This window comes from Montipora capricornis, chromosome 7, assembly GCF_036669925.1.
Source record: "Montipora capricornis isolate CH-2021 chromosome 7, ASM3666992v2, whole genome shotgun sequence".
NCBI lineage: Eukaryota > Metazoa > Cnidaria > Anthozoa > Scleractinia > Acroporidae > Montipora > Montipora capricornis.
The window spans coordinates 2,445,099-2,456,315 of record NC_090889.1 but is presented as its reverse complement, the minus strand read 5'-3'; the positions used below and the strand labels follow the sequence as shown (position 1 = coordinate 2,456,315).

The window sequence follows — 11,217 nt, the reverse complement described above, 5'->3', positions numbered from 1 at the left end:
AATCACCTGGTAATGTATTGGATTGATTAGAAAAGAAAGTACTAGTTGAATTGTGGTGTTTCCTTGAAGATACGATTTTCAACTGTAACGCCACCATCCCCGTTGACGTCACCAAGAAACACAATAAATGGTATTGTGTTACATAATACGAGACGTGTGTAACTTTCGGAGCATCAGATCTGCAGTGCAAAATACTTTGCTCGCTTTAGTATTTGGTACGGAGTCTTCTGTTAGCGATGATAAGTCTAAACACTCGCAAATCGATGCTACCGTATGTCAATAATTAATATCCTTTCGTGTTTGGTACAATGTGCTTTGCACTTCGCGTGCAAACTTCTGAAATGTTTCAGAGCTTATACGATATTTAATGATTGTTTCTTTAGTTCCTGCTTTTCTACGTTGAAACGTTTCCCTATAGGATTCAAATCCGGACTGGCAAAATTATTGCAATCAATCAGACAACAAGTTGCAAAAATAGTGGAGACACTTCACCTTCTTGGGGCGTTATTAATTTCCCTATTATCTCTCACACTGCAGCCCCCCTCCCCCCCTTATCAGTGTTGCTAGCAAGACAAAAAAATGTTGGGAACTTAAGCAGTCAACATTGAAAGGGGGAGAGGGGAGAGGAAGTGGGAAAGGTTTAAATTCTAGATACGATGGGCATTGGAAGCTAGAAAAGGTGTTTTTTAATGAAAGTGTCTCAACAATTTTGCAACTTGTTGTAGATGCAAGTTCAGTTGGAGCATTGCAGAAGTACTTTTTGATAGCATTTGATATAGAAGCTGGTTGGTGGAGATTTTTACCGTTAACTTGTAAATTATCAATAATGGAAGATGGCCGCTTTTTATTTATTATTAGGTTCATGTTATCCCACATTTTCTTACTGTTTGTAGAGTCTTTAAGTACGCGATCATAGTATATTGTACGGTATAACTTATTGATAGTAACGATTTTGTTACGGTACATTTTATATCTATTATAATAATAACTGTTGCGGGTAGTCAACCAGTTTTAATACAGCTGATTACGAACTTTAATCGATTTTTTTAATCCTTTAGTTATCCAGGGTTTATTTGACTTACCTTTAATCTTAATTGATTTAATTGGTGCATGTTTATTGCTAATCCTGTTAAAAGTGTGTAGAAATCTAGTTAAGCTTTCATTCGCATCACTACTATTATAAACAGACTTCCATTTTTCGTTCCTTAATTCGTCACGGAAAGCAATGTCATCAAATCTTTTAAAGTCTCTAATTTCAATGGTATCGGGAAAGGGGCTTAGTAAAGGATCGTATGAAAGGCTAAAAACAGGCAAATGATCAGCTATTTCGACTGCAATACTACCACTTGTGCTTGAATACACAAAATTGGAGTGAATATGATCAATACAACTTATTGTCGTCTCTGTTATTCGAGTTGCTTCAAATATCAAGGGATTAAAGCCTTCAGAATGGACCAGATTAAGGTATTCTTTTGCTATTGTGCTTTTAACATTTCCGCTTAGACAAAAAAATGATATGCAGAACTTGCTCAAATTCGTCAAGAAATTCACGTTGGGACCTATTAGGTGGGTTGTAAATGACACCTATTAGCAAGTCTTGTGTGTCAGCCAATATATTCAATATCATCTATTTTTAAATCATCTCTTAACATATAGTTAATATTTGACTTTAGATATAAAGCAACCCCGCCGCCATTTGAAAATTTATGGTTATCTGTTAACAAATTATATCCTGCGATTTTTATGCTTTCTGGATCGACTTGAGGCGTGATCCATGTTTCTGAACAAGCGATTAAATGAAATTCGAATGGAATGTTGTCTAAAAGATTATGCAGCTCGCTGATATGTTTACATAAACTTCTGATGTTTAGATGGAGTGCCGAGAGATGCGGTTTAACGACATTGGAGAGTTCATTAAGCTCTTCTAATGTGAATATACCATAATCATTAAAGGATTGTAGATTTAAATCTGGGTCATTTGTGCTATTGGTCATAGGTCTATTTCAAATAAACATTAAGTTTTCATACGAAAACTACGTCCATAGACATAGGAATCTCTGCATCTTCTAACTAACCTGATCAATGGATATAAACATCTATGTATCTCTATATAAAGCTCCATCAATATACAGGTTTCCCCAATGGAATCTCGGCTTTTTTCCACTCTCAAATGCCTCCTTCATCACAACTTTAAGCTTCTTCTTCTTCTCCCTATCCTCCCAGATCAGATCCTCCGTTATCCAAACACCGTCTTTAAGGTCGCAACTTTGTACCTCTCTGGACGATATACAAATTTACAAATTATCGCTCATGGTTTGGAATCGCTTCTTGGTCCAGCTCGATGAGCATTCTCTAATTTTGGCTCCAAATTAAGCTGGTTTGCTAGAATATCGTGGATTTTCTGCAGGCAATTCTCGCCGGGGGATTCTTCAATGTTATGAAAGCGAAGATTGTATTCCCGTGAATAGCGCTCAAGTGATAGAAGACGTTCATACATTTGACTAATTTGCGTAACATGGTTTTGAACAGTCTTCTATTTCATCAACTTTGCATCTAGCATCATGGAGTTCTCCCTCGAGTTCTTCAAAACTTTGGTTGAGGTTCGTAAATTGTTCAGAAATCTTGTCCAAAGCCCCTTCATTCAGTTGTACTTTTGCTTTCAGATTCGAGATGTCTTGTATAATCTTTTCTTGACCTCCGCACAGACGTGCCAGCGACTCTCGAACAAAAGCTTCGAAATCTTCTTCTGATGCATCAGTTGGCAGTTTCTTGTTTCCTCTCTTAGTGATGTCATGTTAGCAAACAAAATATTACATGTAGTCGAGTAAATATAAAAAAGAAATAGAAGAAATGCAACTTATATCCACTTTAGCTCGGAGCTTCAAAATTTGCGGCCATCTTACTCAGAGACCGCTGACCAGCAGTATCAAATTATGTCTGTTTCATCTTAGGTGTACACTTTCCTGAGGGAAAAAAGAAAAGTGGACAAAGATGTTTGCGATAGGTTTCAGAAAGAAATGGTAAGCCTACGATATTTGAGTTGAACACCCGGGGTTGAACATAATAGCAAATCCCGTAGTGAGTGCACTGTCTTTACTGACGTCCCACTACCTGAAGTCACCCAGAAACTCGTAACGGTAGATCTCCATTAACAGTTGTCATACAACTACTGCTACTACTACCACCGCCACCACCACCACCACCAAATTGCTATGATTGCTGGAATATCTGTCTTTGATATCACAGAACTTTGCTTTTGCTGATAATTAAATCAACGACAGGCAGTCCATTTCAAACAGTATTCAGACCACGTAACGTCACCCAAGGCCGTAGTTTTATTCAAGCGGTTATGAAAACAGTTTCTATGAGATAATGATTTTTTTGTCTTCTAATTACAATCTGCAATATACTGTCAACCATAGTTTCTGTTGCCTTTTTTATCTAGAACCCTTCAAGTAATAACCTAATTAATAATGTAACCTTTAAAGGTAATTGTGTTGTACAAGCAGCTCTTCATTATTTTAATTATATTTGACCTTTTTGCTTAATTGCCTCTTTACAGATGGATTTCACAGCTATAAGGAATGCTAGTGATAAAGACTTGAGGCTCTTGGTTTGAAACGAAGAGGAGATGTGCTTGCTTTGAAATCATTTGTTTCCAGCGGTGGAATAGATGGGGGAAAAATGAGGAAAGAAGTGAGAAAAAGAAAGCTTTTAGAATTATCTAAACAGCTTGTAAAGAAGTCAAGCAGAGGGAAGGCAAAGACACAGGAAACACCATCATCAAAGGAAAGAAAGCATCCACAGAAATCTTTACTGAAGAAAATCCAAGTTGGATGGCATCATTACAACGAGGACTAAAGGCGCCATGTTACTGTTCGCCTAGCAAAAGGAGGGGGCACAAGGGAGTTAATGGTTCCATTGTCTGCAACAGAAGATGATATGATTGATCTCCTGACAAATGTGTTTTTCCCTAAAGGATTTTCAGTGCATGGACACACTCCGTGTGAAGAAGTAATAGGTGATGAGTCACATCACCGTCAAGTTACATAGCAAAGTACAACTTAAGCAAAGTGAATATGTACCTCTTGTCAAGGTGTGTAGATGATGATGATGAGGCTGTTTTACTTACACCTGCTTTTGAGAACAAGCAGAATACCAGTACATCCTCTACCCCATCAACAGGCCTGTTGAGATCATCTGAGGAGAGAGCAGCTCTAAAGGACAGTCAGTTAATGGAATATCTTGATTCTTTGGAGAAGGATCAAGACAAGGAATGTGCTGCACAAGAGCAAGCTAGAGAAGAACATGTACAGGCTAGACAGGAGGAACTACTTAGTCTGCGTCGTAGTAGAGCTCAAAGAGTACCACCTGAACCAGATGTGTATGAACCACACATTACAGTGTCGGTGAGACATGTGTCCCTAGGTGTTCACACCCGCAGATTCCCCAAAAGGAGTGATATGACATGTTGTGCCATCCATGACTGGGTAGGCTTGCTGAGTCTCACTCCTCAATACTCTACCCTTTTATCCTTGAGTGAACCAGTTGTGAATCCCTCCTTACCTATTGAGTCTGACTTCCATTTTTTCACCTAGGACTAACCCTTTAACTCCAAATTGCCACTTACAGATTTTACTTTGTCTGGCAATCACTGCTACCGGTATTCTGTTGCCTTGGCTGTAAATAAGGATACAAATCCACGTCATCGAGTCAATTGTTTACAACCATATTCCACATTGTATACTTCCTCAGCCATGTACCATAAATGCGAATATTCTTCATAGCCTATTATTAACATTTTAAGAAAACTAACCTCATTGCACACATACGCCCTTTCCTTGCTTACTTTTTATGCTAGTTACAGGAGTTAGTGTAAGCTAATGTTTGTTCAAAGGGACATGACTGTATACTCATTATCATAAACACACTCTCTTATCCCTTTCCCATCTTAAAGGGGCTATGTCAGGTTATTTTAGGGTTTTAAGGCAAAATCTTGAGTTAATCAGGAGTTTAAAATTTGAAAATGGCACTGTGGAATTCCTATACTGATAAAATTATCATTACATCACAAACAAGATGAATCTGAGCAAAAACGACCATTATCAAGGCGATTTGCCACAAACTTAGAAAACGTCACGCAGACTTTTTTTAAGATTACCCAAATGCAATCCGTTTCAATCCATTTGTGTCCATTCATGCTTCTCTTTTCTTTTGCTGTATTTCTTTTATGTTGTTCAACAGTTAAGTGGTTATTGCAATGTCTCATTCTACTTTTTGTGCTTTTTGGGTGTCATGAAAATGACATCATTTTGTGTGACATAGCCCATTTAAATGTAAAAATACATTGCGTTTGTCTATAGACAACTAGTCTCTGTTACTTGTTTAATTTGTTAGCAATGACACTCCTGGAAGTATGAAGGACACTTCGCAGACAGGTGTGGTAAGCGGCAATGTTGCTGTCCAGGACAAAGATTCAGGGAAATGGTAAACAACGTTTCCAGTGCAGACACTGAGAGGGGAAAGGAGGTAATTGTTTTTTCTAATGCACCAATTTCTGAAGTAAATATGAATGTGAGGTATCATATAATTAATCTTGAGCCACTGCAAGGTCACATGGATGTCTAATAGATGCAATTAAGTCCATTTTGGAATTTACCTACAGGTAACAAAATACTCTTTGCACATAGTTAGCCTCAACCTAGATTTGTTGAAAACGTCCAATCAGTTCTGTTGCTGTAGTGTCAGCAATGATAAACACGTACTTTTTTTTGTAAGTTTTGATCAATGTTTGGTTATGTGTAGAGTCCCAAGCCATACCAGGGAATTGCGTACCGTCGGTTCAGAAATCAAGATGACACCCTTAAGACAATGCAAAATAAGCCATATAGGTTTTATCTGAAAAGGCATAATGGTGCTTTCCAATTTCTATGCCAGCAGTTGACAGCTATACATGTAGTTGCCTGCAGAGGAGACTATGTTACGTATTAAAATCCTGTCCAGATTGCATGCTGTGACACCGACATTAGACATGCAAGTACAGTCACTCACTTTGCCCAAGAGTTTCCTTAATAACCGAGGTATTCTTTAATGAAACAAGACTTTTTATTGGTAGTTCAAGGAAAATTCTTTTACTGTGTTTATTCAGGCCTTGACAAAAAGGAGAATGAATGCCCTCGAGAAACTTACTGCTGGAGGTGTAACGAACATATGGCTCCACAGAGAAACTGTCATGCTTGATCTTCTCAAATTATATGAAACGTCAGCAGAAATAACACAACGCCTTGCAATCGTTTCCTTCTATGGAGAACAAGGAATGGATCTGGACGGTGTCAAAAGAGAAGCTTATTCCATATTCTGGAGACCAGTCCTACGCGAGTGCTTCGATTTGTCCCGCGAGTCAGCCCAGGCATCCAGGAGTCGACAATGAGAATACTTGGTCAAATCATCAGCCATCAGTATGTTCTCACAGGTATATTTCCAGTTCAGATCAATAAGGCTTTCGTTGTTGCTATGCTCTGTGGGCGGCAAGCACTTGACAACAAAGACCTCGTAGAGGCTTTCCTGGAGTACGTATCGGATAATGAATCCATGGCGTTAAAGGCATCTCTGACAGTCAGAGCAGGGAGGGCTCTCTGATGAATCTTATGGTTTCTTAATAGATTTCTTTAGTCATTACCAAGTGAAAAAGAGGCCTTTGGCCACCAACCTAAAAGCTATTGTGGTCCAAGTGGCCAAAAATGAGTTGCTGTCAAAGCCCGCCATGGGAATGGATAGTATGATGGAGGGCCTTCATGATGGTGATTATAAAGATCTGTGGAAGTACTCAAAGGAGGATGTCTTGAAGGTATATGAGGTGATACGCATGACACCACAACAAGTTCTGTTTTCCTACCTGAAGAAATACATCAGGTGCCTTAGCCGAAAGGAGGTTGAGCCGTTTCTTCGTTACATCATGGCACGTTCCCTGCCAGTTGTCGAGAGTATCAAGGTTATTATCTTTCATGTGAACGAGTTAGGATCCTTACCCCATCCTATTGCACATACCTGTGCAGCTTCTATTGACCTTCCAGATGGTGGGTATGCAAGTTTTAACGATTTCAGAGTGCAAATGGACTCTCTGCTTAACAATGAACTTTCATGGAATTTCACGTCAGTGTGAACTCACCCCTGCCTTGCCACAGACTTGTTAATTCTTACATTCACCAAATGAAAATGACGCACCGGCGCCGCTTATTTCCCTTCCATAAACAGGCGATGCCATTTTTGATGGTCAATGCCATTCTTAGTATCGAAGCCTTTCAATTAGTTGTTAGGGTTAGCTTCAATTAAATACTCTAAAATTGCAATGTTTTGTAAGGTCATGTTTGTGTGTCATGACAATGAGCCCGTACTCGGCCGGATCTGAAAGTGGCTTAGACCATTAAAGAAACCATCATACAGGTATAATTATCACGAAAATTTTGGTTTGAAATTTCTGGCGCTGAGTTTGAGATTCAGTTGGTACAGTACATGTTAGTTGATGTTGAGCTTGTTTCACTGAGACAAGATTGTTGGTGAAGACCTACGAGCTCATGATCTCACCTCAAGCAAACCTAATGTCAAGGTTTGAAGACTTGCGTTATACCTCCACTACGACTCATTCGAAATGGAATGAGTCGTAAGCGTTGTTGTTGTTTTATACTGATACGCACGTTTCTTATCACTGAATAAGGTGTATGGTCAAAATGTGAAAAACTGTGAACGTGATCCATTTGGTCTGAGAATAAACTCTCAACGAAAAAGGGTGTTTCTAAGGGACTAGGAGTTTGTGTTTGATTGCAGTTTAGCTGATGACCGATACGAAGTACAATCGTTTTGCCTTGTGAATTGTGTTTGTTTGCTTCCGTTCAACTACATTTCCTATATTCCTTGTATCAATATTGGGGAAGGATGTTTGGGAAGGGCCCCTGGAAGATTTGTGGAAGGTGAGGGCAGGATAATTCTTAGAATTGGTTCATGCTTAGCGTAGGAGTAAGAGTAAGTGGAAATTGTGTAAACTACCAGGCGCAGATTAAGTGTGCCAGGCTGGGCTTTGGATATCATATGAAGCAAGCCAGCTCAAAAGCTGCTTAATCAAGAAGTATCATAAGCAAAGTGCCACACAAGAAATTGGAGCTATCTGGTGATTGTGCTTAAAGCCACAGTTACACTGTGCAATTTTTCGTGCAACTTGTCTTGCAATGCCATTGTGAGACAAGTTGCTTAAATCATTGCCCAATGTAACATACCTCGCAACGGCCAAAAATGTCGCGAGACCAGTTGCAGAAACCGTTGCGGAAAGTACAATTGAGTTCTACTTTCAGTAATGGTTGCAATGAACTTTTAAAGCATTGCGCAGTGTAATATCTGTCCTCTGCAATTTGTATCGCTACGGTTTGCGGCACCAGTATATGGAAATGTTTCCTTAACCTCGTGTGATCATGGAAACGAGACAAGTTGCATGAAACGTTGCTCAGTGTAACACCCGTAAAACAACTTATTTCGTAAGGTGAGAACGTTTGTTGAAATGGCGTTGCGAGACATGTTGCACGCCGGAAAGATTGCACAGTGTAACAGGATACAAATTCAAGGATAGGAAAATATGTACTTATTATTTAGAGAAAGTTACAGCAGTGTACCTATACCGTTTTAAACTCGTCTGTTTTATTGGAACTTACTCCCTCTGGGATTGTAGCATTGTTTGTCTCTGATATCTGCATGTTTTTTCCCAGCTTTGCAATCAAACATACACGAAAACGTGGAACGTTAGAAACTCGCCATGATACAGGCGAGGAAGGAAAAGACTTAATTTAACAATGGTAGCACAAAATAGTATTTTAAAAAAACACTGGGCCCTTTATCACATAACATTAGCCTGAATTTGGCAATCTTTCTCAGCCAGTTTTCGCTAGATTGTGGCCGAGCATTGCCCTCCTCCAAGCTACTCCAGGGGAGTCTTATAGACGGTGGGTGCCTAAAAGCTGTGTGGAAGGCAAAAAGGTAGAAAGGGTAAATTTTCACACTTTGAGCACATGAAAGGCATTTTCAGCTACCGGCTTTGGTGCAACATTGTCAACCAGGCTTGTGCCCTGGCACGAATCAGACAGAAAGTTTTTGCGATTTCTTAAGCGCAGGGGTGGGGCTGGGCTCATTTGATATTCGGCTAAAAAGGGGATGAAATTCTCCTTTAGCTATGTGGTAACAGATAACCAAAAAATAATAATGCATTTCACTTAGGAAATTCCAACTCAGGTCGGATTCTTAAGTAGGCTTCACAACGCTAGGAATGTCAGGATTCATGACGAATTCGGTCCATTTTAGTCCCGCGTTTGTTTTTGTGTTTATCCACACTAACTTACAGCCTCTGTCAGAGTAGAAACAATCTTTTACACATTAGTGGAAGTCACCCCGTTCTTTTCAATTTCCTGCTGCCTAAGTACGTGTTCTAATTTATTTCATGGCATGACCAAACTGAGAGGCCATCAAGTAAAAATGTGAGTCGGCGACTTTTATCAGGGTTTCGACTTCCCGCTGTGAAACAGCTTGCACTTGGTTTTGAAATTACATTCCACAAGAGCGGGTCAGGAAAGATAACAGATTCCCATGCCCCATCATACACCTTATTCCAAAATGGCTGCCATTTAAATATTCTTCTGTTTTTATTCAAATAAGCCCTTGATGCCTCGTTCTTAAGCTTAAAATTCAAAAGAATATTTTATCTTGAATGAGGCAACAAGGGCCAATTTGTATCAGCATAAATCAGCGGCCATTTTGGAAGGTGTATAGTTTTTTTAAATTTATCTTTAGTTTCGCAAAGCTGTTTAAGTTCTGCAGGTGCCTCTCTAAAAATAGCTGCGTATCTAAAATTAGATTTAAAAAACTATTCTTGGAAGAAGCCCATGCATGGGGGATCTGGTCTCTTACCTCATCCTCTCCTGCATTCCAACAAGTACCAGATTTTGCTTGAGGCTAATATAATAGCATGGAATGACAGGCAAATATCAACTAAGAAACTTACCTTACCCTTCAAATGAAACCATGTTGTCTCGCAGTGATGAGCGCAAATTTCTACTGCGTTGAGAAGCCTGAAATTTTTTCAAGACTTAAACGGGATTTGAACTCTCGACCTCGCGATACCGGTGCGATGGTTTCATTTGATTTCATACCCACAGTGCAATATATGATGTATTTCATATATATCTTTTACATTACCCTTTTAAGCTACCTTTTTCTACAGACAACAAGATCGAACGCTAACTGTAAAAAACATTCAATGCCAAGTCTGCCTTTGTCATGTTACTGACTGACTAAGCCGATTATGTTAAACGTTCTTCTGTGGTCAGTTGCCTATGTCATCAATGTGGTCTAAGAGATCAAAGTACAGTTGAAGAGCTTCCTCTGCATTTGTTGGTTGCTCCAAGTCCTCGTCTTCTTGCATCATTTCAGCCAGTTATTTAAAGTGTGGGGAACAGCCCTTTTCCTGTGGCCGTTCTGCATACACGTCTTGTTTGTATCACATCACTATCACTATACAACCCCTAATCTCGCAGGTCTTTGAAAAACTGTATCCACCACTCTGCAAACCCTTTTCTGAGATGGCCCCACCACGCCTCTATTCTCTGGTTAGATGTTGATTTTCCAAACATGAAACTTTTCTCACCAGAAAAATCATCCTCAGCAGTTCTACGAAAGAAACGTTGGATGGCTGCTAGGTTACCATTTTCAGTTCCCCTGTCTCCATGTACAACTCGAGCAGTTCCCCCTATGTGTCGGACACAATCTAGATAATACTGTGCGACTATGCACGGATCATTACTTGATGAAGCAACTTCCAACCATAAAATCTTTCGGCTGAAACCATCTATAGCATCGTAAACACAGAATCCAAATGGTTTGAGTTTATCGTACCCATCTATATGCCAGAGATAATTTGGACCTTTACATCGGTACACTCTTCTTCGTAGTCTCTGTGGTGACCGCAGTTCCACACCTTCTGGATCAAATATTCGTAACGCCTGGCGAACTACTTCTCTAGTAGTAGCCAGTCTGTGATGATTAACCAGCCTTTGATGCATTGCTCTATACCCAAGTAAACTTCTGCTCCCTCTCAGCTCTGCTTCCACTGCCTCGGCAACCTCCTCTAGGTCACTCAGGTTTTGACGTCTTGTGCATCGCAGAGTCCTCAATATTCGTTTC

General features: G+C 39.6%; 1 protein-coding gene across 1 annotated transcript in view; it reads right to left on the bottom strand.

Moving 5' to 3' along the window:
- Nucleotides 1-10,559: 10,559 nt before the first annotated feature.
- The window catches only part of LOC138055304 (uncharacterized), an 861-nt gene continuing 203 nt past the window's right edge, over nucleotides 10,560-11,217 (bottom strand). The window contains exon 1 of the mRNA XM_068901275.1: nucleotides 10,560-11,217. This exon is cut by the window's right edge and continues 203 nt beyond it. Within this exon, the coding sequence (XP_068757376.1) occupies nucleotides 10,560-11,217 (658 nt within the window).